The sequence below is a fragment of the Archocentrus centrarchus genome, chromosome 20 (genome assembly GCF_007364275.1).
Source record: "Archocentrus centrarchus isolate MPI-CPG fArcCen1 chromosome 20, fArcCen1, whole genome shotgun sequence".
NCBI classification, from domain to species: domain Eukaryota; kingdom Metazoa; phylum Chordata; class Actinopteri; order Cichliformes; family Cichlidae; genus Archocentrus; species Archocentrus centrarchus.
The window spans coordinates 30,207,004-30,234,607 of record NC_044365.1 but is presented as its reverse complement, the minus strand read 5'-3'; the positions used below and the strand labels follow the sequence as shown (position 1 = coordinate 30,234,607).

Genomic DNA, 27,604 nt, shown 5'->3' with positions numbered 1-27,604 from the left:
AAGCTTTTTTAGCCTGTTAATTAGGGGAAAAAATTCAATAGTCTACAAGTGGTAATTAACTAATTTTAATCAATCACTAGTGGCCTTTAATTAAGTAGTGTGTGTTCATGTGTTTAAAAAAAAGCAAACTCAAATGCAGACCGGACCAATCAATGTTATTTATTGGTAGTATGACATCAGACCAAAGACAAAATCAGTCTAGTAAATAGATGCAAAAATATTACACAGGCTTAAACAATCTACACAAGCAAGCAATGTGTTTGTGTTTCACAAAACAGGTAAATGTGACCGCTTAGAGCAGCACAAATAAAGAAAGTGCACCCTCTTTCAGGTCATGACATTAAAAAAAAAATCTGGTCCTTAACAGGTCTTAAAATTAGGTAATTACAACCTGAGCTGAAGAACAACACATGACATAATACACCATGTCTTCAAATGCAAAAACAGTGTGCAAAATAACTAAGTACATCCATCCACAGCAATCTCTGTGCAGATCATAAGCAGCAGCCAGGTGCTGCTAATCAAATGCACTTGATTAACTGATCACTGGGAAGTGTGAGCACCTCTAAAAAAGCATTTTAGCAGTTTGCTGGTCTGGAACCTTCAGGTGTGTATTAACACAACGCCAAGGAGGAAAGACATCAGCAAAGAGCTTAGAGAAGCTGCCCATCAATCGGTGAAGGGCTGTAAGGCCATCGCCAAATGATATGAAGTCCATCAGTCTGCAGTGAGAAAGATTATTCACAAATGGAAAGCATAAAGATGGCCGCTAACCTTTTCAGGAGTGGACGTCCCAGCAAATTCACCCAACGTTAAAAAAAACCAAACAAAAACCCAACAACAACAAAGCTACATCTCAGACTTTTAGTTTCAAAAACCAAAGATATCAGCACAAATACCTCATACCAACTGTAAAGCACAGCGGTGCAGGGGTGATGATTTGGGCTTGTTTTGCGGCCACAGGACCTGAGCACCTTTCAGTCACTGAGTTGCCCATGAACTCCTCTGTATACCAAAGTATTCTAGAGTCCAATGTGAGGCCGTCTGTCCAACAGCGAAAGCTTGGCTGAGACTGGGTCGTGCCAAAGGTCAATGATCCCAAGCACAGCAGCACATCTACAACAGAATGGCTGAAAAAGAGAAGAATCAAGGTGTTGCAAAGACCCAAAGTCCAGACCTCAACCTGACTGAAATGCTGTGCCAGGACCTTAAGAGAGCTGTGCAGAAACGAATGCTTGCAAACCACAATGAACTAAAGCAATGCTGTAAAGAAGACAAACCCAAACTTTCTTCAGTGATGTGAGAGACTGATAAGGCCACACAGAAAACCATTACTTCAAATTATTGCTGTTAATTTGATACTACAAGCTAATAATAGGCTGCTTTTAGTTTTTCCACACACTGCTTCTACGTTTTGACTTCATTTTTGTTAAATAAATAGCAACGCTGTGATATGTCGTACGTTGTTCATCTGAGGTGGTATTATGTTCTGAAACCTTAGATTTGAAAAAGGGTGTACTTCAGGTGACCGTGAAACTCCCGGCCTTCTTGCAGAGCAGCTAATGACTGTTGTGCACAGTGATGTAGGTAACGCCACTGTACAAGGGACTTTTAAAGTTGTTTTAAATGGTCCAAGGTCCTCTCTTAAAATGCAAAAAGTAATTACTGCATATAATTTTTTTTCAACAAGTTCAGGTCTCAGTAATTAAATTCACACCTGCTGATATGTGTCACAGTGGGGATTTTAAGATCACTGTTCCATTAAGAAGATAATGAGGCTCAAAGAGAAAATGCTTTGGGGGTGTTTGCTTGATTGGCAGGTGCCTGTCAATCCTAGCTTAAAGATGGTGGTGAGTGTGTAACCCAAAGTAAGGCTGATATCATTGACAGTGTATCATAGTTCTTTTCTGTTTTTAGCATTTACAATGTAGAGGGTATTTCCAGATGATTTCCTTATTTTAGGCGCAGCTGTGTGCAAACCGAACTTTCAGGATTTGACTCCACCGCCACAATTAAACCTGCAGCTTCAGTGCTTATCATTTCTCACGGAGCTGAATCCACATTGTCCCAGTAGATAAAGTCCAGTGGTTTTATCATCCCGTGTTGTTGCTCCCTGGAACATACATGCATTAAACACGTTAGACGTCCACGACATTTCATTTCATTTCATCTCTCAATTCATGCAAATGTCCCCATTATCACAGATTACTTTCTTTTTAATGCCATTCCTTATTTAAATCTTCTTTTCCAAGTAAACTGAAACTAACTACTTGGTAAAACCCACCCATAAATATAAATCTTTCAAACCAACAATGCTCTCAGTCTGGCTCTACTCAGTACAACAATACAGCTCACAGAATGATTAAATATCCATGCTCTGCAACTTCAGAAAACAGCTAGAAATATGTTTTCCCTTACTCTTACCCTGAAATCTCTTACCCAACAGCTGAACAGAGGCACAGCAGAATGAAGCCTTTGTGGTTTTTATGAGGGGTTTTTTTTTTTTTGCACTGCCCCGCAACATTTGTCATGTCCCTGGAGATGTGATGTTATGAGCAAAAGTCGGAGAAGCAGTAAAGGCTGTGCAACAAGGTCCACCCTAAAGCTAAGATTCCTAAACCACTGACATCTTTGCAATTACATCATGTTTTTTTCCATGTTCTAACATCCTAAAACAAAGGGGGGCATACAGCACTGTAACTGTAAACCTGACTATTGTACTACGAGATGCATCTAAACAGACGTTTTTATTGGAGAGAAATCAACAAATGCTTTGTGAAGAGGGTCAATTATTATTATGGGTATTATTATTATTATGGGTCAATGTGTTCTACTTTTGCTGCTATACAAATTTACTTCCACATCTTACTCAGCACCTCTATGGCTATCCCTCAACATGTTTTCCATGATTTTAAATAAATAAAATGATGATCAGGAGGAGGAGGACAGTAATCCACAGCGTCCTCGATGGATTGTATATTTACTTTACTACAACTGTCAGCCAAGACAGGTGTGACTGACAAGAACATGTCACGTCTCCAAACACACACACAGTTGCCATCTTTAGTTTGATTTAAGTCAACACGGTGTTGCTCTTCGTAATTTGCTATCGGCAGGCTGGGATTTAGCTCTTGAAGCAAGATGTGCACAGAGGAAAGACATATTTTTTGGTGCTTTTCTGTTTTACTGTAGCCAGAGTAAAAAAAGAACGCTTTCCCGCACCTACATCCAGCCAACAACAATAACAACAGCAAAAAAAAAAAAAATTTACAAGATCAGCAAAATCAAACAAGTTTCCAAACAGAAGTCCCCGATACTTATGCTAGCAGCAGTGCTTGCTTGCAAATGAATACATTTTGTAGTCTCCAGCCTAGTGTTTTATTGTAAACAGTAAGAGCAGCATTAAGGGTAATTCCTAGGTCACTGGAAAGTACCAACTCACAAGCCTGTACTTTTCTTGGGAAAAAGAAACTATACACATAGCCCCACAGGGTTTTTCTGGTTTCAGAATGGGGCCTTAGACGGGGGTTATAATGCACATAAAAATGATCAGTGCAGTCAGGACTGGTTTGTGTAATGTAATTTCACAAGAATATATGCAATTTTTCTGCTGTTTCCATGCAACTGATATACAGAAAAAAACAAAAAACAAATCCCATTATGCTTTAGTAAATGAATGCAATATAATGTTTATCTTAAGATCCTGTTTCTATTTAACCAACTGGGCCCTCCCAGTTGGGCCGTCCACATCCACATCCTCCTGGTCTCTGAATGACGTGGTATTTAATGAAGCTAAATTATGAGCTCAATCTTTGATAGCTGAGTTATCTCTGTTTCAGACTTCACCCAGACAAAAATCTATCAATGCAAATCAGAATGTTTCCAAAATACAAAAGCATTTGGAATAGATTAGACTTAATGCTGAGTTATTTTCGGCACACTCATTTACACAGTTCTAATGTGGGCGTCGCACAAAAAGAGCCTGCAGTTATCGAGTTATCGGAGGCTCTATCTGTCTTCTTTGACTTGACCCCAGCTGCAGTCCTGGAAGGGGTAAGCTACAGTATCTGTCTGTGCTGTATCCTCCACCCCTGCAACCAAATTCCACATGTGTCTCCAAAATATGTCCCTCTGATCCCGTTTCTTGTCCTGCCTGATGAAATACTTCCAGTTTTGTGTGTGTGTTTATGTATGAGAGAAAATATGTTAGTAAGAGTCGCAATTGTGTATCTGGACCTTTCACGCTTACACATAAACCTGTGTCTTTTAATGTTTAAATATGTAATTCTGTAGTGGAATTCGGCAAGGCTGCGCACAATACTTTAACCGTGTGTGTAGTTCTGTGGCCCTGCTTGTCATTTTGTGTGCTTTCTCATCGGTGTAAAAACATGTCTGTGTGTGCATGTGTGTGTTTACCGTGCTTGCACGGAGGAGTGAATAAGTCTCTAACAAAAGCTGAAAATGACACTCTTGTGTGTTCAGTGCCTATCTCCTTAACTCGCCTCTTTTTGGTCTGCTGGGCATAATGCAGACACAAGCGCGGAGGCCAAATGTGGCGAGCCTGCAAGCTGATAGGTGGCGTGCATGATAAATTAACTCTGGCTAACCGAGTCGTATGGGAATGGGAAATAAAAAGCATACACACACTCTACCTGACAGTTTGTGTATGGCAGCTTTGTGCCTCCCTTGCTGCTCATTAAAAGAATCCAACCTGACTCATAATAGCAGCTTGATTCAGCCGGACACTGATGAATAATTGGCCACAGTGGCTGATGCCAACAATTAATGGGACAAATTTCTTTCAGAAACAACAGCTGTGCTTGATGGAGCATTAGCAAGTCCATTTATTAATCCATTTATTAATCCACCGCCTCAGCTTCCCTCCCTTCCTGCTGGGGCAGAAGTTGGAAACCTCAATCGTGCCCTCCTCGTCGCTGTTGGGCAGAGAAACCAGTGTATCAGTGCAACAGCTCCACTCAGCAGCACGGGGATTTTCACAACACTGAACATCGCAATCTCACAACATTATCTGAGGCTAGTGGGACCTGGCTTAGCGCTTAAACTGTCTGTGCTTCTGAGCCAACTGACACTGACTGGCAGAAATGTTGGGCCAACAGAGCGAAAGTAGTGCTTAGCACATCCAGAGTCATGACTGAATTACAAAAGAGTAAAATAAAAGTTTGGCTGGGGCTGAAGAAATAATTCAAATTAGGAAAGTAATTATGCTGTTTGAAAAAAAAAAATGGGTGATGCATACAAAATAGCTCAATTTTCAACCACTACATCCATTCTGCTTGTGGTGTGACTGACAGCTATACATCAAGGAGAAAGCACACACACACACACACATTCAAAAACGACGCATACACTTGTGGTCTCAGACTCCCGAGGAAGCTATCAATCTGGTCCTGTGGCACGTCCCCGTCCAGGTGAGCCAGGTACGTGTAGAGTCTGACAAAGGTGTCGAAGGGGATCCTTGCGGCGCCTCCCTCCTCATCTTCTGTCAGGATCTCACAGGCATGCTTAAGAGAGCTCATAAGGTTCTGTGAATTTTTTTATTTTTTTCACAGAAACAGCGAATTAGTCTACTGTCACATCCCATTTAAGCAAGGCACACTGCAAACACACTTCCATGCACAGGCGGTAACTCAGACAGCTAAACCTATGTAGAATAAGACTGCCCTCATGTGGTTAAAGTGTTCAACAGCCTTGAAAACAGCAGCAGTTTTCTATCCAAATTACTAACACCGAGCACATAATGCTGTTAATGCTTAGATGCGTTTGCTTTCGCAGACACCAACTTATCTTCTGTAAAGTTCTCCATGCTTAAATAAATTCTCTTTGATCTGTCACTGCTGCTCTATCTGCATCTCTGAAGCACAAAATCGTTGGCTTAACAGAGCAGCAGAGACTCAAAAAGTTGGTAAAGGATTTATCCAGTCACTCTTTTTTGGAGCCAGGGGACCCCGATGATGGAGACTGCATTACAAATTTCTGGATCTAGCCTTAACACCTGGAGACTAGAGTGTGCTGCTGGAGGATCTCCAGCTGTGCTTGGCCTCACACCAGGTTTAAAGGCTCAAAGGAAGTAGTCTATAAAGTCGTATTTGCATTTATATCCACCCTTACGTAACACCTCACCCCTCCAAGAACGCTGCAGCCCAGGGCAAAAAACTCCATCCAGTCGATATCTGAGCCAAAGCTGCCCAGTAACAGCAGGGTCTCCAGCTGAGCCATGGGTAGACACAGATCCGTCCAGTTTCTCTGTAGCTCCTCCTTGCTGCATGTTTTCTTGGGGGACAGCTATGATTAGATAAGAAAAGGTGGGGGTTAGGAGACTTTAGGGAGAAATCTAGTTATTCACTTTACTAGATAAAACCTGAAATGAATCTTATTTCCTCAAAGAAAAGGCAGGTTTTGTAGCTGCGTTTACTTACACTCTCTTTCCTTTACTCTAGACTTTTATATGTGGAGAGCCATGACATTAACAACAGCAAAGACTGACACACACTGCAAGAAGTGGGGTTTAATCCAACTCCATGGCACACGTGTTCGGGATATTAACGCTAATATTATTACCCCAAACAATGATACACTTCTGCATTTGTTGCGCATTCAATTTTTCTTGATTTGTTTCAGATAAAAATGTTACAAAACTGAATAACTCGAGACAGCAAGAGAGCCGCATTCTCACAAGGTTTTAACACTGTTGCTCAAGTGTTGGCTTACGTGTTGGAAATAATAATTATTCAGTCCTTTTAATGAATCCACCACACCAAGATGCCAGTAAATAGCCCAGGTGAGATAAAATGGATTTAAAACAATATGAAACTTTAATGACCCACGCGGGAAACATCGCTGCAATATGGAGACACGCGCACATAAAAACACACATAAAAGAATAGAAGAGTAATCAAAGTTGGATATTAAACTCAATGGAAGTTATAGTTATACTCATAAAAGCAAAACAGTATTGCAGTGACAGGTAATCCATGAGCAACACTAGGACTCAAATTTGAATTGTGCGACCACTTCTACAGGTTGTGATCATGATGTTGAGAAAATACCAGTTTGTGGAGGATCTTCAGAAGGCCTGGAGTCAGCCCATGGTCTTTCTTCTGGGCGGCGACATTCATCTCCAGCCTGTCCTTGACAGGCAGACGCCCTTCATTAGACAGTGCACTGAAGTATCTGGGAGAGGACACACATATATAAACACTGGGCTTAGCAGCACCCTTTTTGAAATTCATTTGCCCCCCAAGCTTCCTGAGCATGCCATTCAAATAAAGTGATAAAAACTGAGCATGTTAAGCAAGACAGTGAGTGACATATTAGTCTGATTTGTGGGCACCGTCAGCTCAGTAAATCATCGTGTCTTTTTTTTGCTTTTGTTTGTGAGAAGTTTCGCAGCCATATGGCGGCATATCTCACGTAATTATTACAAGAAATAAGGACTTTACAGGCAGCAAGACTTTCAGCATCTCTGAAAGTAAACTGAGCCAGGTATTACTTTAATAACACAAACATCTCGTCACCCGGGAGACACTTGATTTGTTTTTGTGCTTCACTGTATGACTCACTTTATTGCCTTTTGCTATAAACAAAACCAAGCTACACTGGTCAGTCATAGAAACAAAATAACATGAATATTTCAATTTCATCTAGTGCTTTTAGCATGTTTTTTTCTTCACTGGAGACAGTGAGATGGTTTAACCACTGCACTAACATGGAAGCCCCTGGGATCTAATTACAGCTAGTCAATGCAAAGATAAGACATGCACAGGTGAAAGGGACCTGCTTTTCCTACAGTAATGTAGCCTGGAGACAGTTTATGGTCCTGTTTGGGAGAATTAAAATGGAATAAAACTCAATTACACATATCCCTACCCTTAACCCAAACCGTCACTGGCAGACATTAACACTTACGCTGCAGACCACTGCAACAAATCCTCCGGCTGGGTTCGGATGGCTGCCTTTGTGAAGTTTTTAAGGATTTCTAGCAGCCCGGGAGGGATGCTGATTTGGTGGGCACTGTACACTGTGTCAGGAAGAGGCATGGCTCTAATATCAACAACACAATGATGTCCAGTTAGCTGAAAAGAAATAGTAGAAAACAGATCCATGAGAAAATTAAACACATGACAGCTCCCAACTAAAAACTATCCACACTGATGATAAAAATTTATATAAAAATTATTTTCTGGTGTCCCAAACTTTTCTAAGCCACCCATGGGAGTTTGACAGGAATATAAATGTAAGATCATGAACACAGTGTGTTTCAAAGACGTGAGCTTAAGAGCTGCAAAAACACACTTTATCACCAGTTCAACTGCTTGTTAACACAAATATCTAATCAACCATGTGCATAGATTGGTAACTCAATGCATTTAGGCACGTAGGTGCGATCAAGACGAAAAATGATAAGGCTGAATATTTCAGAAACTGCTGATCTACTGGGATCTTCCCACACAACCATCTCTAGGGTTTACAGAGAATGGACCAAAAAGGAGAAAATATCCAGTGAGCGGCAGTTCTCTGCTTTGATGATGCCAGAGGTCAGAGGAGAATGGCCAGACTCTGATTTGTAAGTAACTGAACATGAATTACTTGAGCTTGTTATATATTATATTACAGTACACGTCTTACAAACTAAGCAGCTCATTCTCTCTTTCTTAACAATACTTTTTGGGGAGAACTTGAAGGAAGGGCAGATGTGAAATGTAAAAGTTAGGTCAGCGGTCAAAAGTAATGTGACATTTAAATAGCCCTATATAGCATTATTATCACTTTGACCCTCAGATCACTCTATTGACCTTGAAGGAGAGGTCAGAGGTCAAATGTGGCATGATATTTTAAATCTTTATATGGTACTTTCTATATGTTGACAATACACACCACACTTGTAAGAATCATAGTTTCTAAGTTATGATGCTTTTGTTAATTTTCAACCAATAAATCATAAAGTTGACCTTGAACATCTTGATGGGTGTCAGCCAAATTTAATTGGATTGATATGACCCCACTCTACACACCTACAAAGTTTTAGCAGAATGTATTCAAAGCTTTTCGAGCTATCACGTTTACAGACAGAATGACCAAAAACATAACCTCATTTCATAATTATGTGATTCATAATCTGATTAGTCGACTAATCGTTTCAATGGTCGATGACTAATCGACTATCAAAATAGTCATTAGTCGCAGCCCTAGTATGTATACTTTTGACCCTGTGTGGATTAGAGAAAATCCGAAATACATTCAAACTTGTGCACCCAATTCTTGTTTTCGTTGTTTTTTTAAGTCACATTAAGGTGTGCGCTGTACATTCATTCCAAGCATGGAAAAAACCACAGTCCATGCCCACGATGAGTGGATGTAAACTTTTAACCACAGCTCTCGATATAAAACAACTTCATGACACCATATCAGATTTGAGTAGCTTAATTTTCTGAGCTCAGTAGCGTGGGAAAACCGGGTGACTAACTAATCATGTCTCAAAGCAATCACAGTAACATTTTCTACCACATTTTACCCTCTCATTTGCTCAGCAATATAAAATAACCTTCACTAAATTATTACATGCCTTTTAAAACTGTAACGTTACCTGGGATGATGAATACGAGCAAAAGCAGAACAGAAACCGTTGAAATAGTGATTATTTATCGTCGCATAGCAACAGCGTTCTTCTTCTTCTTCTCCCCGGGAAGACTAGAATCCCATGAGGAATGCGCGACCGCCCCCTTCTGCCGATAAGACTGGACTACAGACTGTACTGTGGTGAATAAAGCGGCACCCATGCAGATGAAAAAGGTGAGACACGCTACGCCACAGCACAGGTGTGCTGAGACTGCCTTTGTGGAGCAAACATAAGGTAACTCGTAACATGCTTAGCCGTGTGGTGAAGGGGTGAGTTCGTATTTGAACAAGTAACGTAATTATTTATAATTTCGAATTACAAGATCATTTTCCAGTTTGTTTGGTTTGTTGTAGTTGTTGTTTGGGGGTGGGGGGTGCACGGGTTGTATTATGGGATCATCACAGTAGATTTATTGATGTGTATATCTCATTAAATTTGGAGTTGTTGATTATTTTAATTACTTGTATATATTGCTTAGTAGCTTCATCTATCATAATTAATCTGCAGAATAATAAATAACTAAAGCTTTCAAATTGAAAGTATAAAGTGGAAAGTGCAATAATTGTATTCAAAATATAGTAAAGTAAAAGCAGAAACATGAGGTACATTACGGTGCGTTAAATCTGAGTAAATGTACCCAGTTACATTCTTATGTTGTAGTCCTACAATCTACAAACCTTTGTACTGTCATGTCAGCAGAAGCAGCGCTTCCGATTTTACTAAAAAAAAAATCAAAACATGGTTCGTATTCTGATAAAATGATACTCCACAAAGTTTCTAGCAATGTCTTGGCACAAACAATGTGATACACATTTGGGCACAAAACAACATGATGCTATTATCAGCAGCCAAGGAATGTTGTGGTAATCCCAAAATAAGAGCATATGTCCACCCACTCACCACTTTATTAGGAAGAAATGACCTCAGGGCCTTTTATGATTTAGGTAAAAAAAATCTTAGGATGTCATTATGAACCCAACGAATCCCAATGAGTGACAGTGAAGAGGACAAACTAGTTTTTACCAGCAGAACCAGGCTCAGGGAGGGCAGCCATCTGCCTCTACTAGCTGGATGTTAGAAAAGCAAATTCGAAATGACATGATACATTTCAATGGGTTTATCCAGATATATTAAAAATGTGAATTTACCAGAACTGGTAACACCTGCGTATTTCTAAAGCAATCCTACAAAAACTGGAAATGTAGAGGCTTCCAGAAACAATTAATGGCAGAGCCGACATATTAAAATGCTTTAGGTGTTCCTATTTACAGTTCACATTTGTAATAGATTAGATTCACATTCCTTGATCATATCACATAAATGTACATATTTCAATGACTTTACAGTGGATAAAGTCATTGAAATCTATCATTTTAGTTTCAGTGGGGCCAGTAAAATGGTCAGTGAGTGTATAAGCTACCAATCAGATTTAATGTATGTAATTGACATTTAGCCAACTAAAATCAGATGTAGATATGTTTTGGGAAATCTACAGATATTTTGGAAATATGAATTTGGGATATATCAGGGTTTTAAGACAGAAATGCCACACAGACATAAGCAACCTTTAAAGTGGCTTCTGAGCCCAGGAGTTACTTTACAGGCTGGTCATTTATGTTGCGTGGCCTAGCTGTATCTCCTGTGTCTCGATTGTGTCTCTCAGGAGCTTGTGTAAAGTGTAAAGGTTGTTGGAGGGGAGGATTGTGGTGTGGAGTTGTTTTTCAGGAGTTGGGCCCCTTAGCTCCAGTGAAAGGAACTCTTAATGCTTCAGCATACCAAGACATTTTGGACAATTTCATTCTCTCAACTTTGTGGGAACAATTTGGGGATGGCCCCTTCCTGTTCCAACATGACTGCGCACCAGTGCTCAAAGCAAGACCTCAACCCAATAGAGACTGCAAGCCAGGCTTTCTCATCCAACATCAGTGCTGCTTCTGGAAGAATGGTCAAAAATTCCCACAAACACACTCTAAACAGACCCGTGGAAACCCTTCCCAGAAAAAGTGTAGCCGCTACAGCTGCAAAGGGTGGTCAAACATCATGTCACGTGACCCTGAACCCTAACTTTAGCTACATTGCAACAGGCCTGGGATGCCAAGGGGTTACCATGATGCACAGAGTGTTTCTTCTTCGCTCACCTCTTTTCACTGCTTATTCACCACTCTGCATTTAATCAATTGTATTTGTTTTACTCCTGTTTAACTGTATTTTATTGATGCTTTTATCTTGTGTTGTAATTTTCTATCTATTGTATTTTATCTTGTGCTGTTGTGTTTGTTCTCATGTTGGTTGCCGTTTTTAAAGTGCTTTATAATAAAGTTAGTTTTTATTAATCTCTGTCTTCTGTCCTGTCTCCCTCCCCTCACCCCCAAACGGTCGCAGCAGATGACCCCCCCTCCCTGAGCCTGGCTCTGCTGGAGGTTTCGTCCTTTTAAAAGGAGTTTTTCCTTCCCACTGTCACCAAGTGCTGCTCATAGGGGGCCGTTTTGACTGTTGGGTTTTCTCTGTAATTACTGTGGGGTCTTTACCTTACAATATAAAGCACCTTGAGGCGACTGTTGTAATCTGGCACTATATAAATAAAATGTAATTACTACTACTTTTATCATCTACTATGTACCACAATTTAGAAAATTATTAGTTCAAATTGCATATCAAAAACAGGAAGAGCAGCTGCAAAGCAGGTGAAATGTAACACAATAATGACAGGGCTTTTCTGTGTCAACACACATTTATTGAAGTGATGCCATAAACAGGCAAAACATCATATTGAAGATTTTATTATTAAACAGCTTCTAGAAAATACAGGATTCCACAGACTGGGATAAGAAAATAATAGTACAACATGGACAGTTTTAAAAAAGCAGAATATTCAACCCCCGACCAGCCCCAATACTCAAAACAAAAACATATGATTAGACCAGAGAGACAATTTCATACTTGTGCGACAAACACATGCACATTCACACTATTCACTGTCAGGTCACATACACTGAAAAGTGCAAAATTGTTCTAGCACATGTAGAAACTGAGCAGGTACAATATGCATATGAAATCCCTTTCAGATTCAACCAATTTAACTTCTAATGAGGGTCATGTAATACAAAGAGCACAGCATTTCTTCTCTCACATTCTTGCAATAGTACACAGGGGGGGTGGGGTTTCTAAAATTAATTAATAAATGAGGATGGACAGTAGCAAAAAACAACACAGGTTATGTGAGCTCAAAGTTCGAGACCCCGTTTCCCCCCACTCAAATCTCACGTCTTTCTCTACTTGATATAAAAATAAAACTGTGCTGCTCCAAAAAACCCACCCTGGACACTCCTGTGCCTATAAAACTATCTAGGATCAGATTATTCACTCCTTTGATACTTTCCGACAGGAACTCTGCTATTCCCAACCAAATATTACCCCGTAAGCTTCTTTCCCTTTACCTCATCTTAGCCTTTCCTGGACGAACCTTGGGCCACGTGACAATTTGGGAAGCGCTCAAGTGCATTTCTGTTATTGACAGTTTGTGGAGCACAACAGAACCAGACTATCAGTTTTAAAGTGTAAAAAAAAAACAAAAAAAAAAAAAACATGTCTGTCTTGTAAAATATTCTGGCTTAAGCAATTCCTCACAGGTAACTGAGCAATTTGTAAATGATCCGGCATTCCCAAAAGCATTGTAGCACCACAGACCATAGTGAACAGAAAACATTCTGAAGCAATGCAAATGAGCCAATCCATGCTTAAATTTATATAAACTCTATTTTATTCTGTCTTTACATGCTACTGTCTTCTGCACAGATTTGGGTCCACCTTCCTTACCAAGAGCAACACTAATCACTGCTAAAAAAAGAGTCACCCATGTAGTCTAATCTCTGCTGAGCTGGATCCAACAGGAAAATGTGAATGTGGGGAAATTCAAAAGGAATCAAATGCATGTAGAACACTGGACCATTCAGAATAGAGCATGACAAATGATACCGCTCGAATTTTTGCGTGTATCACGGGCAAATGGCTCCAGATGATTCAAATGGACACTCCAGTGTTGCTTTAAAGCCCGTCACTTCCCTGACATGTTCCTCAAATTTACATTTCCTCAGTAGTAACTGGATAATGATCGTTTTAGCACTGTCTTTTATGCTTTTGGGAGATCGGGCCGTACTTGCTACAAACCCAAAGCTGGTCAGCTGCTCAGACACACGGTTCTATCGTTTCCTGTTTCTATCTCTTGCCCCTTTTGTTACCAGCTGGTGGCTTCTTCAGCTGGAGTAGGGGTGTTCCTGTGCCAAAGCCTCCAGCAGGTGGGTTAGACACGCCAAACGTCAGGCCGACCGAGGGGTTGATGCCAGGGTTGCTGAAGTTGAAGCCTGAACTGTTGGTGCTACCAAAACCTAGTAAAGCAAGAGAAGGAACAGAAAAGGTCAAATACGAGAAAACTGAAGGAGAAGCATAAACAATGGAGGGACAGAGTGTTAGAGGAAGGAAGGTCAGATGAAATTCAGATCCTTGTATTTGCCAGTTTGTATAAAGCATTTTGTTGTCCTACTTTAAAACCCCAGATTTTAAAGTTCCAGCACACTTACTGTATGTACAAGGTCTGTAAGCCTGTGTATAAGCCTGCTTACACTTACACATTGCTGTGACGCTCATAGCAACTTTTAAAACATGGAAATACAAAGTTAATCCAATGCAATTTACATTACACTGATGAGAAACTGTTACAACTCAGAGTATTATCACAATTCAGGAAGTACTTTCATACACATGACAAACTGTGCTGTTATTCTTTGTTGCTGTCATGTTTGGGGGGCCAGGTGTTAAGGTGCTTTAAACAGCATGTATGTACCTGCACTCAGACTGCCTCCTGTGGGCTTACTGGTGGAAGAGAAGGCAAAAGAAGACCCCCCAGTCCCCACCCCACCAAATCCTGGCCCACCACCAAAACCTGTGGGAGAGAGCGACATGGGAGTCAGACTGGTCTAAGCACACAGCCTACACTAGATACAAAAACATAAAGTGCCTCAGGAGTTACACACTGGCAGGCATTAGCAAACAAAAGCAGGCAAAATAAATAAATAAAAAAAAAAAAAAAAAAAAAAAGCCACAAACTAACCCACACAGCACCACACTCTGCTTAACTCCTGACCAAATACTGCAGATCAAACAGGACTCACAGTGCACTACACCGCAAAGCAAAGGCCAAAGGGAGAGAAACGGCAGATTTGGCCAAATACCCAAACTATGAGAAAACAGACTGAGTGCGCTCAGACCACTTACTTCCACACTGTCAAGTGGATTTGCAATTTGACATGCCTGTGTGTTAACGCCAGCGTTTCACTATGATCGGGTAAAAACTGTTGACAAAGTAAAACCTGTGCGATAGGATTGCAGTTTTCTTGTGGTGTGAACGCACTTGACTCCTTGCAAAAGGCAGAACAGAAAAGAAAAACGGCTAAGCTCTGACTGCACCACTCTCTCAGACACATACACACCAGCTACTTAGTCTGACATACAACCAAACTCAAAAAAAAAAAAACCTAAAAAAATAAAATAAAGAAAAAGCCACTTTGAGTTAACCACCAGGTCATATTAGGGAAATAGCAAAGTATGTAGGGGACTAGCAAAAAACAGAAAATATTCATAAAAAAAAAAAAAAAGCAAAAAGGCAGAGGTAATACCTCCCAGGGTAGAAGAGCCCAAGCTAGTGCCCAATGCCGAGGCAAAGGGGTTTCCAAACCCTGCCCCCAAAGGTGCCTGGGTCCCTAAGGCACAAAGAGAGAGCATAGGCTTTTACTCCTCTTTTGTGTGAGGGGAAAAAATAAAAAAATAAACTGCACTGCTGTTATGCTGACAGCTTTTTTTAAGTGTTTGAACCAACTGCAGACATTGTTTCTAAGAAAATATACCGATTGCGCTGACAGGGGCGTCAAAAGACTGCAGCATCTAATTAACTGATTTATGCAACCTGACATGAGTTGAAATATGACAATAATTAGGCAATGTATCAGGCTTTCACAAAGTACATAAGAATATGTATTTTACTACTAGAAAAGCTTTCAACTATAATGTTCCACTGAATCAGCAGCGCATTTATCACTGCTGACAAACTAGTGAAAAAGGCACAGCTAGTTCTTTCACTCAGAAACTTGTCTTTTTTTTTAATGCGTTCTATTATCTTTATCAGATTTGGGAGGTTTCCAATTAGTCTGCATTGTTAAAACAAGTTCAGTGAAAAAGAAACAAGGACAAGCGTTTCTTCGTTTAAAAACTGATTTATTTTCAATTAAATATGCAATTCCACTTACATAAAACACAAACAGTTTGGAACAAAAGAAAGTGGCTGTAAATTGCTAAGTGCTACTGCATTTGACAAGTTTCCAAATTCAAGATTTCTGAGAGTGAATGAACTAGCATATGTCCAAAAAAAAAGAAAAAAGTATCACACAATTATTGATTATATCTTTAAAAAGGCACAACATATTGTAGATTAAATATACTGTATCAACAGGCATTGGATATATAAGATTAAAACACACGATTACAAGTAAAAGAACAGGAGAATTAGATAAGAAATGTGAAAATGGCATTCACGGCTGCCTTTCAGTGTTAACTGGTCAAAAAAGAAAACTCAGTGATTTGGTTCAGTCTGCCTGCCGGAGTCAGTGTGGTCAAGTTTCGAGTCATCCGTCCAACACAAACTGAAGGACCTTTGTCACGTTTGTTCAGACAATTTTACATGTATTTTTGAACACAAAAGCTGCATTGTGGATAACTACAAGCTACAAACTCTTCTTTGCTGGATCAAGTCTGACTTTACAGAGGTGACGCCTAAAACGTTTTCAGTTTTGTAAATTCTAGTTGTTCCAAAACGCACCTTTTAATAGTGATACCTCTTTAAAAAAACAAAAACAAACAACGACAACAAAAAACACTATAAAAATAGATGTACCCTAAGTACATGACAAAGAATGTGGAAATGTTTAAGAGATAATAGCAACATTCAGTCAACTAATCAGGCCCGTTACTGTGAACTGTTGTGCTCAAGTTCAACGCATAGAAAAACAAAAGATACCAAAAGGTATGATTCAGATTCACTACTGAGTAACTCATGTTGAGTCCTGTAGGCAAACTGTGACACCAGCAGTGTGCCTAACATTTAAAAAATAAAGTCACATATGAATTCCTTCACTTTTTTCTTTTTTTTTTTTTTAAAGGAGGTAAATGGGAACAACTCCAGCTGTTATAATCACACTCAAAATACGGCATTTGCATACATATAACTGACAGTGATAAGATACCTACTATCATTTTATAGCATTAAAGTGGCTTAATATCCACAATTACCTTTAAAGTCCAAACAGACCAATAATTATTATATTATATGTCATTATTGTGCATTATTGTATGTGGAAGACAATATTTTAAAGTGTGAGCAAAACTGCACAGAATTTCAAATTCTGGATGCCTGTGGATTGGGACTCTCTGTAACAGACACCCACCTCAGCCTTTAGATCCTACAAAATAAAACTTTAGCGTTGTTTGACACGAGGACCGGACTGTCTGAAAGCAGCAGTTTTCTTCATTAAAAACCAAACCATCGATTAGGCTGTTTTCGCCAAACACCACCGTAACAGCTGCAATATGCAGATGACTGCTGGTAGTGAGTGCGGTTTATAATCGCAACATGTTCAACTACAGTTTTTCCATCTTTATTCCTCTGAGTGCCAATACTACTAAGCTCTCACAGGTATCTACAACAAGCAACACTATATCCTTAAGATGAGAAAATGGTGGGAAAAATAACCCCCTATACAATCAAGACACGTGGACACCCAATGTGGCCACATTGACCTGTTTCCTTTTGGCACTAATGTATCTCACTGGTACTTATGGACCAGTGTGAGCAGCAAAAATTGTTCTCTTCTGAACTACCAAACAGTCAAACCAACAGCAAAGTAGACTTTTCACAGATTTGAGAAGCAAATGTCTGTACAAAGGACCATCACCTTGGATAAAATACCTGAAATCACAACCTGTGAACAGCTGTTTTAACTCCACATTTTCTCTGGAATGAACTCCATGTGAAATGATCCAGCCCTGTTGCACTGACAGTAGCCCTTAAGTGAAATCACTTTATCAAGTAACAGCGGTATGGCCTTTATTACAACCAAACCAGCCATATATATCAAGGTATTGAACAGTGAGATAATGCATCCTATTACTGTCGCTGTTGAGAATTCATAATGTAAATGAACCTTCCAACCTCAGCTCTTTGTTCACAATGCTTAAAACTTCATTTAGGCCAGCAACAAGTGACCAGGGCTTTCCACTGTTACCAGCCTCCCTTCCACTGGAGTAACTTAAAGACTTCTTTTCAAATTACAGCTGATATTTAGTTTATATTTTCAGTCCTGAGTCTTTTGGCACCTTTACTGTAATCTAAACAGTGGGGGGGCCATGCTCATCTGGCATGTGTACTGGTCAAACGTGAATCTACCAGAAGAAAACTCCAGCCTGCCGCATGGTTAAGGACCGTCAAACGTGTCATTCCATTCATCCACTGGCTGAAACAAGGCATTTTAGCTTATCTCCCTTCAAGGCCACTGTCCCTTCAGCCAGCTTTCTTTTGATTGGCTGCCCCTCTCAAACAAACTTAAAAGGAGGTGAGTGGGGCTGCTATGACCATAAAGACAATCCCTCCCTTATCCCTTACGTATGGAAGCTTGTTTCTGCCACTTAAAAAAAAAAAAAAAAAAAAAAATGCCATCCACAACACACCTGAATCAAATATAGAGTCATTAGCAGGACTCTGGAGAACTTGACTGCATACTGAGGAGGTAATTCAGCCATTCAGCCACTCAGGTGTGTTGGATCAGGGACACATCTAAAACCTGCAGGACACCGGCCCTCTTTTTTTTTTTGTTTGGTTCAAGATTTCAGCTTGGTCGCGTTGAAGATTTGGCTCCAATTCAATCAACATAAAGTCACAGTTCAGACTTATAGTATTGATTCAAAGGTATGCAGGAATTTAATCCAGTCTTTTTTCCTGCTGATGAAGTTTCATTCAAATCTGTAGATATGAAAGTGGTTTTTGGAGCGTCGGAATTTAGGAGGTCTGACTGGCTGGTTCATCATGGCCACCGGAAAATGAATGAAAAATGCACATGATTTCTGCCCGATTAAACCAACACGTATTCATGAGATCTTCTATATATTGCATCATTATGCTGTAAAAACATCTTAAATTGACAATTATAATTTAATTTATAAATTTTAATGCATTACATGCTCGATCTGTGATTTTTGTAAGGATATTCTGGTGTTGACTTTTCCTCAAAATAGACCGGTGAGGTCACGTGACGTGAATACCATTATCTGATTGGCTGATGTGGTGTGTTTACAAAATCAATGCCACGTAGTTGATGTTGAAACTTTGTTTTACTTTAGGTTAGATGGAGTTTCTAGAGGAGTAGGCTTTTAATTATTATGGTCAACTGATGCAGATTATATTTTATGCTACTTTCTGTGTATATATATATATATATATATATATATATATATATATATATATATATATATATATATATATATATATATATATATATATATATATATATATATATATATATGGTGTTCTCATTCATTGCATGGAAATGTGCAATGGCATTAAAGAATTTCTTCTCCTCTTCTGAGTTAATGTCAAAATTTAGTTATGGATAGCAAAAAAAAAAAGTTCAGTGGCAGAAATAAGCTTCCTTACTTATGACATACAGTTACATGAGTTAAAAAAAAAAGTTTGAAAACTTTCATTTACAGCTCTGAAATGTGAGCTTTTGGTTTACTGGGATTATTTGCACATATGTGAAACTGACTGAAATTTTCAACATTTTTAACAAAGTAACAAAATAAGCTGAATGTCACCTTTAAGCAGAAAAAATAAATAGGTAAATAAATACGCTAGTCTGTGACTAGGCTTATTCTATCAGATAGCTTCGTCTCTTTGTCTACTAAATGGCAAAAGAAATGGGAGTTTTGCAAAATTAATAAAGCAATCAAGTACCATAGACACAAATAATTTGCAGTGTCTTAAAACTATATTACAGCCTTGCTGGATAGCTAGCACACCCAGAGCACATATGGATAAAATTAACAAATAATCAAAAAATGATTTGGCTTTTAATTAAATAAAATAACAAAAAACAGCAGGCACCAAGGTAGTGTGCACTTCTACCACACAATCATAACGACTGTGGTGTGTGTGTGTTAAGTGTTTTTTGTTTTGTTTTTTCAACCCCCCCACCCCAGTAAACTGTGGCTAAGGAATGGATTAGTAAAATAGTCCCATACCTATTTGGCACATCTTTGAATAGTTTGTGTATATATATATATATATATATATATATATATATATATATATATATATATATATATATATATATATATATATATATATATATATATATATATATATATGAAATATAAATAAAACAAACTGAATCTGCATGCCCGACTACGTGGTCAAACGTATGTGAATATTACAAAAAAAAATTAGCAAACAACTTGTGGGCAGCAGACGTGATAACAGTCAAAGCACATCTGATGAGCTTTGTGAGAAAGACCAGGAACATTTTTTAACCTCACTGCCTTTACAAAGTAATCCTATTAATATATTGCTTTAAAATTTTTGAACTGAGTTTTAACTTTACAAGAAAGATCTCAAAAACATGCTAATATACACAGGAGCTTCGAGTGTTCATTGTATGCAGTAAAATGGACTGCAACCCAACAAACCAAAGCCTACAGAAATGGCTAAAAATTTGAACACCTCAGAGATGTTGAAGTAAATATTCTTAAGGTTATGTTGGTTGTAATTTGTTTAATGATATTAAATTTATGCATCCTCGAGTTATCAGTATAAGGGGCTAATTTTAAGTCCTAGAAAATGCCAATTCCCTCTGATGCCGATCTCTATTAAACAATACAATCATCTGTGTATTTATGCTTGACGCTGAGTAGAACATTATTTAGTAATAGTACTGTTTTTACTACTAGAAGGTAGAAAGAACCTAAAAAGTGGCATGATAGTCACATTTTACATTTAAGGTTTTATGCTCAATTATTTAGAGCAAAGTTTCTCTACAATGTAGGTCGAGGCCTAAATTAGATTACTGGAAAAACGGCAACGGCTGAATTGGTGTCTGATTAACTGGCGCTCCCCACATGTCTGAGACCTTATTTGGGTTAAAGAATGCAGGGGCTGCATTACAACAGACGTACACCAACCCACCACTCAGACTGACCTGACAAAAATCTAAAGATGCACCATTATCTGGACTAATCATTCAGAAACCACTGGAGAGAATAAGGGGGGGGGGGGAGAAGAAAAAAAAAAAAAAAAAAAAAAAAAAAAAAAAATCACAGCAAGTGTATTAATCATTCAAACTGCATTACACAACAACCTTAACTGAGTAGGCTCATTTTTAGCATCGTTTTAACACAATAAAACCCTAAAACTGAGGTTTAAAAGTTTCTAGAGTCAAAATGAGATTTCTAGACTCTCTCTACCACTATGCAATTTCCCCACTGATGTCAGCTATAAAGCTGCACTAGTATCCCATTAGAGAGGGCACAGAGAAAGAGAGAAATTAGCAGGAGGAATTTTCAGTGTTTCAGTGTTCGTTTTGCACTGGAGCCATCTATTTAATGTCCTCACTCCAGTATTATAAGGCGCATAAAATACATATTTCCAACCCTCGAACCGAGAGCCAGACACAAGAGGGTAAGGCAGCACAAATGTCTCCTGTCAGAGTTAAGCAACAGATTTGTCTTATCTCTTCCTTTCGCCACCTTTTTTTTCACTACAGAAAGCAGTCACCTCAACACCAGATAAGGCTGTTGTCATTTTAATTAGTTTTACTCATCCTGTCTCACCCTTCTGAATTATTTGCTACCAAAATGTGTTAAGAGCACACCGATCCTGTCCACTCTACAACTTGCTTTTATTATTGATTCTCCTTCCTCTCTTTTATTCTCCTAACAAAGGAGATCAACTTTCTAAAACTTGTAGGCAGTCAGACCTGGAGTTGGCTGCTGTTGCTGGGTCAAAGTGGCTGCCATGGCCACAGCTGCAGCATTGGGCACACTGGAGAACGGTGCAGGCCCAGTAGTGACTCGTGGCGTGCTCTGCCATTTCCTGTTAGACGCTCGTTTAGACTCGAAGACGTCCGTAGAGTCTTCCAGGAAGGCTCTGCGGTAGGAGAGGTACTGATGCTTCAAAATCTATACCACAAGACATCAGAGGAAAAAGACAAGTTAAATGATCATGCAACAGCTGCCTCATCACCCAGCCCTATAAAATTATTAAACAAACTTTCAAACAGTGCAGATGAGACTCTTATTATCTGAGAAAGCTGGAGGAAATAAACTGACCTTGACATTCTCGTGGACAGACTGGAGCTGGGCAGCCTGTGCAACAAATGTTTGGTACAACTTCTGCATGGCCATGGTCAGATCTGCAAATAAAAGCATAAATAATGTCTCAGTACACATTTGATGTACTTCAATAAAAATGGAATGGAAGCAATGACCAAAAATAAATAATTTTTTTTTTTTTTAATTCATGAAGTCATATTTTTATATTAAATAAAAAAAAACTGACTGGATCAGTAGCCTGTTTGCCAATGAAACATGTAACACAAGGATCAATCTCAACTTTAACATGACCAGGGTTATGTTAACAGCCACACAAATGTGTTCTTACCCTGAGGTGTGATGTGGGAGCCGCTGCTCTGGGTTGTCAGGTGGTTCTCCAGCTCTTCTATCTGCTGCCGGTACTGCTGCAGCTGCACCTCGAACTGCTCTACCAAGCTACGGAAATAACTAAACACACAAAAAGGGCCACATGGTTTAAATCTCAGTCCGTTATGCAGTGTCCATAATTAACTTTTTAGGTCTACTACTAAGAGGACATTTTGACAAAACATACAATTTAAATTAAAAAAAAAAAATCCATTAAGCCATGTCTTATGATATTCAAAAGTAATATAAAAAACAACTTTTCACACGCGCTGACCTCAGATTTGCTTTTATTCAATAGCTTACTTACTCTGACGGAGCTGTATTCTCATGTTGAAGTCCAGGAGGGGTCTTTTGTGTACGAAGTGCTATGTCAGCATTTTTCAGCTCCTTCACAACAAAGCAAAGCAGAAAGTCAAACACCTAAAAAAGCTTTTTGTTACGGTTTTGAGGGAAAATTTCATATTTTTAGTTTGTGAGAACAGAAATCTCATTTTAAGGTTTATAATATTTCAGTCTATCTACAGATGCTTGGTGGAAATGACCACTTGTATATAACTTGGAGCATCCTTGTGAATCCCTACTTTGATAATATGCAACACTACATACACATGTATACACTTAGGGTTTGTAATGTGAGCTTCTGATTTGCTGAAACTTGATAACACAAAAATGCGCAGACATAAGAACCTGTGCCAACACAGATACACTGTTCTTACCTGCGCTGTCTCCAGTTTCAGTTTGTCGATGGCCAAAGCCTGGCGCTGCAGGCCGCTTGCACTGACAGACAGAAGCTGTTTGAGGCTCTTGATATCATCTTGGACTTTAGAAATGGCCTTTGATGACATCCTGCTTATGTCCTCCTGAACTTGTTTCTGCTCTTTCACAAATTTTCTGCAAAAGGATGGAGCAAAGAAGGAATCAGTCGCAGATGACAAAAGCCCTCTGAGATACACTCCCCTCCATAAAGTATTGGAACAGTGAGGCAAATCCCGTTATTTTTGCTGTAGACTGAAACCATTTAGGATTGACTCTAAAAGATGAATATGAGACAAAAGATCAACATCTCAGCTTTTATTTCCAGGTATTTACATCTGGATCTGATACACGGTTCATAAGATAGCGCCTTTAGTCTGAACCCACCCATTTTATTGTGGGCAAGTGTTGGAACAGATAACCTTATATGGAAAGCTATCATAGTATGCTTTCAAAGTGCTACTACTCAAACCTCTATAAATTTGGGATTTCATGAGGGAATTTTACACAGAATGGGGAAGGCCTAGACAGCTCACTGGATAAGATTTGGTTTGGGTCATAGTGCTGCGTTCAACCTTAAAAAAAAAAAAAAAAAAAAAAAAAAAAAAAAGATAACACATACAATACTTACTGAAAATTTTCAACATCCTGACAAATAACTGGGGGCAAGTTCTCATCTTTTAGAGCTTTACTGTCCCTGAGGGAGAGAAAGAAAGGAATAGTCAGTGATAATGAACAGAGTGAGATGCTGAATGTCTCTCAGTAAATGGTTATTTACACTTATTGTTCTGCATCACAGCATTTCTATTTCAAAACATAGTAAAGGATCATGTTGGTCAGCAGTTCGTACTGTGCATTAGCGCCAGATGATGCATCACTCTTATTCTCAGAGGAAGTGCTGAAGTCGACTCCACCCAGGCCAATACTTGGAGCAGGAGCTGCTGATGATGCTGCGGAGGTTGCCAGCAGAGAACTGAACGATAACCCGCCTCCTGCTCCAAGAGTGGTCTGACCCAAACCTGCAACAAGAGGTAAGCATACAGTTTACAGGACTGAGAACTCATTCAAAAGAGCACTCAGTATTTCTACGTAGTCACTGTACTACCTAATCATCACACTTTGCTTATCCAATTCAAAAGAAATTAAAAATTATTACTTTCTCTATGCCAGTGATGACTTCTGATTAGCTTTCATTTGCATTGAATACTTGCTTATGTATATAAACACATCAGCTCTAAGTGCTTCACCCTGTAAAACTGACTGTATCTCACCTGTAGACCCAGTGCTGGAGAAGAGACTTCCTCCCAGTGATGAACCTGTGGAGGATGCTGTGGTGGTCGTCGTGCCACTGAGACCAAGGGTAAAGCCAGCGCCTGCTGGCTGTTGTGGAGCTGTGGAGGTCAGGACAGAGCTAAACGTTAAGCCTGTCCCAGCGGGGGCTGTCGAAGAGGTGGTAGTAGCGGTGAGGGAGAACGGCGCAGCTGAGACAGTAGGCTTGTTGAAGGCTAAGCTAAAGCCTGTGGTGGCAGCTGTACTAGCTGGGGCACCTGAGAAGACAAAAAGAAAAAAAAGATTTATTTATTTGTTTGTTATATATATATATATATATATATATATATATATATATATATATATATATATATATAAACCCCAATAAAGAAACACACACACACCTAATGTAAGGCCTGTAGTGGGCGCAGCAGCACCTGAAAGACAACAACATCCCAACATAAGACAGGCAACTGGGAGAAATGTTAATCACATATAGTTTTACTTCACTGTTACAGCACATTCTTACTTGAGGCAGGTGTATTGAAGGAGAATCCACCAGCAGGTTTCTGAGCAAAAAGACTGCCTCCTAGGCCAAGAGATGGAGTGCTGGTGGTGGGAGCAGGGGTTGCACCTGCTGTACCCAAAGCTGTCCCAAAAGAAAAACCACCAGTACCGGCCGCAGGAGCACTTAAGAAAAAAGTAATAAGATTAGTCACATACATTGTTCTATAATATCAAATCGCAAATTAATAAAGGATGAACATTGTGTTATTTTCACAGCACACAGAATATTTTACTAGCATTTTGTAGTAGAAAGTAGAAGGATCTTAAATTTCTTCAAGAAAACCTACCGATTTGAAGACAAACGTTAACCCCAATCAAATTTTTAAGTTATCTTTCAAATGAAAGTCCATCCAATTTAGCATACTGTATTTCAACTGTTACCGCAAACATTTCTCATGACAACCCGCAGTGTGCAAGAGTTAAACCTGATAAATCTCAGTTAAAGCTCAGAATCCAACATCTGATTTGCCGCTGGATATCATAAGCCAGAGTAGTTACAAGGACAACCCAGCCAAAACACACGTGTTTTGACTGGTTAATTAGTCGCGGATGTTTGCGCTTCGCCCTACATATGCAGCGTTTGAAATTACATGAGTTTTCAGATTTTTCATCTAAAACCCGAAACTGCTGTTTAGTTCGGAAAACAACCTAAACAGCACTCATTTGGAAATTTGCAAGCTGTATTATCCGCTAACGCCAGGACTCCTTTGGCTATGCTAACGTTAGCTAAGCCGGCTATGTGAAATTTGCCTTTACCTGGTTGCGGCCCCAAACGTGAATCCTCCACCCGTGTTGGTGGACCCAAGAGTCCCCGAGCCAAAGTTAAATCCAGACATTTTCTTTTAAAGGGCACACAGTCAACAGCAACTGACTATTTGGACTCGAGTGGCTTGTGAAAACATCACAGCTAACGGTTAGCTTCTGACGCCCGCGTGAGGGCCGAACCCGCGGTCCCGTCTTCACCGGAACATCCTCGGACTCGGAAACAAGCTCTTCCACATGAACCCCAAACTGCTCTGCTGCAGCCTGTCGTGTTTACCAAACCTGCTCTTCTGCTTCTAGATTCGTAAACTTGACAATTATCGGAGGGTACACTCTCACATGACACCACTTTTCTTATTCCCCGCCTGGTATGTCCTAAATACTAGTGCATTTCGGGTAATGTAGTGCTTCTTCTTTTGAACAGCTCAAAAGGTGCATTATCGCCAACTACTGGACTGGAGTGTGGATCAGGAGCCGGACAGAAAAAAAAAAAAAGAATAGGTTCTGTTGAACCTGTTCTTTTCATCTCATCAGTTGCCCATAAACTTGCGGGAGCGTCTTTTCAAGACCGTCCTCCAACTTAAAATTAATTTTCAGCTGTTTAAAAGTTTCTATAATACCTTCCAGTCCCGGTCATAGGCCCGCCACTCTTAAAAACACATGTTGGACAGATTCAGGTTCATTGCAGTGCACGGACTGTCCAGTTAGGGACTTGCTCTAAGACGGTTGAGGGCAATGTTTTTGTTTCCAACTACGTTACCCATCGTCCCCGCAGATTTTGCATCCCGTGATGTGCCACGCATGCGCATGGTTTCAACTCTCGCACTCCCGGACAGCGGATGTCTAAAAACCGTCAATTTCAACGAAAGATCGCAAATTGAATCCGGCATTTCTTTCTAAATAAAAGCTTAACGAAGGCCACATTAGATTAATCGCTCAGGCTACACTCATGTATTTCCAAAGCTGGTTGCACAATGCTGTTTCTGTCACATACCCTTTTGTTCATTTCCTGCAAAATTGTCATTGTGTGTATAATTCCCAGGGGTGCTGAATGTTGCACACATTTAACGTATCCAAAATAGTTTGTCAAAATCAAAATTGTATCAAAGTAAATATGTTGCAAATGTGTTTTTTAATGTAATTTTCACCTCAAACATTATTATTTGAGCTTTTCACCACTTGTCTCGTTGTTTCGCTTTTTCTTTTGCTGTTATGCTGTTCTTTTTTGTTTTGCTCTGTGCAAAATGTCTTATCAGGAGCTTCGTGCGCACACATTTAATAACTTGTAAGTACATGAAATGAATTTCACAAATACTTTTAGACATCTGCATGCAGAGTAAGCTTTTTCAAAAGCTTTTGTGTGAAAATTATTAATATCTATTCAGGTTGTGATGTGTGGGTTTGTAAAATAGTTTTGCATGTGTTTAAATTGGAGTGACACCCCGTCTTGTTCGCAGTGGTGATGAAGGAGTTGACAGATGGGATAACACACCAAATGTGAAAGGGAAGGTTTACAAGGTGGTAGTGAGACCTGCTGTGATTTATGGTTTGGACATGGTGGCACTGACAAACAGAAAGGTAACAGAGCTGAAGATGTTAATATTTTCACAGTGACCGGGATGGACAGGATTAGAAATGACTACATCAAAGGAAGCTCAGGTCGAGCGGTTTGGAGACAAAGGTAGAGATGAGATGGGTTGGACATACGAAGAGGAAGGATAGTGGATATACTGGGCAAAGGATGTTGAATATGCTGCCAGGCAGGAGGAACATAGGAAGACCTCAGAGGAGGATTGTGGATGTAGTGAAGGAGAGGGTTGGTGT

General features: G+C 39.5%; 2 protein-coding genes across 5 annotated transcripts; both read right to left on the bottom strand.

Moving 5' to 3' along the window:
* Positions 1-174: 174 nt before the first annotated feature.
* ropn1l (rhophilin associated tail protein 1-like) lies at positions 175-9,736 on the bottom strand. Of its 2 annotated transcripts, none has more exons than XM_030756065.1 (6): positions 9,605-9,736; positions 7,927-8,093; positions 7,068-7,191; positions 6,142-6,303; positions 5,368-5,543; positions 175-2,113 (listed from the first exon to the last, which is right to left on the bottom strand). In XM_030756065.1, the coding sequence occupies exons 2-6, from the start codon at positions 8,055-8,057 to the stop codon at positions 2,044-2,046; spliced, it is 663 nt and encodes a 220-aa protein (XP_030611925.1). In that variant the 5' UTR covers positions 8,058-8,093; positions 9,605-9,736; the 3' UTR covers positions 175-2,043. The 2 variants fall into 2 exon arrangements, with proteins under 2 accessions (XP_030611925.1, XP_030611924.1); XM_030756064.1 differs by lacking the exon at positions 175-2,113 and adding an exon at positions 4,797-4,934.
* A 2,665-nt stretch (positions 9,737-12,401) lies between these two features.
* Positions 12,402-26,543, bottom strand: nup58 (nucleoporin 58). Of its 3 annotated transcripts, none has more exons than XM_030756568.1 (14): positions 26,401-26,543; positions 24,981-25,141; positions 24,856-24,888; positions 24,454-24,729; positions 24,033-24,201; positions 23,814-23,879; positions 23,146-23,320; positions 22,737-22,816; positions 22,392-22,510; positions 22,061-22,143; positions 21,709-21,910; positions 15,310-15,393; positions 14,478-14,576; positions 12,402-14,022 (listed from the first exon to the last, which is right to left on the bottom strand). In XM_030756568.1, exons 1-14 carry the CDS (start codon positions 26,415-26,417, stop codon positions 13,853-13,855), a joined length of 1,734 nt encoding a protein of 577 aa, XP_030612428.1. In that variant the 5' UTR covers positions 26,418-26,543; the 3' UTR covers positions 12,402-13,852. The 3 variants fall into 3 exon arrangements, with proteins under 3 accessions (XP_030612428.1, XP_030612427.1, XP_030612429.1); XM_030756567.1 differs by lacking the exon at positions 26,401-26,543 and adding an exon at positions 25,775-26,177; XM_030756569.1 differs by lacking the exons at positions 14,478-14,576; positions 15,310-15,393; positions 26,401-26,543 and adding an exon at positions 25,775-26,175.
* Positions 26,544-27,604: the final 1,061 nt, after the last annotated feature.

What these genes read in the sequence shown, in the direction of transcription:
- ropn1l (XM_030756064.1), bottom strand. Translation starts at nt 8,057, where the DNA reads ATGCCTCTTCCTGACACAGTGTACAGTGCCCACCAAATCAGCATCCCT. An exon ending in TGAAGATCCTCCACAAACTG is followed by an intron (nt 6,304 to 7,067) that starts GTATTTTCTCAA and finishes ATCTAATCATAG; the next exon opens with CTGTCCCCCAAGAAAACATG. An exon ending in GCTGCAGCGTTCTTGGAGGG is followed by an intron (nt 5,544 to 6,141) that starts GTGAGGTGTTAC and finishes AAAAATTCACAG; the next exon opens with AACCTTATGAGCTCTCTTAA.
- nup58 (XM_030756567.1), bottom strand. Translation starts at nt 25,854, where the DNA reads ATGTCTGGATTTAACTTTGGCTCGGGGACTCTTGGGTCCACCAACACG. An exon ending in CTGTCCACGAGAATGTCAAG is followed by an intron (nt 21,911 to 22,060) that starts GTCAGTTTATTT and finishes CTTGTGGTATAG; the next exon opens with ATTTTGAAGCATCAGTACCT. An exon ending in AGGAGGCAGTCTGAGTGCAG is followed by an intron (nt 14,023 to 14,477) that starts GTACATACATGC and finishes TTGCTTTACTAG; the next exon opens with GTTTTGGTAGCACCAACAGT.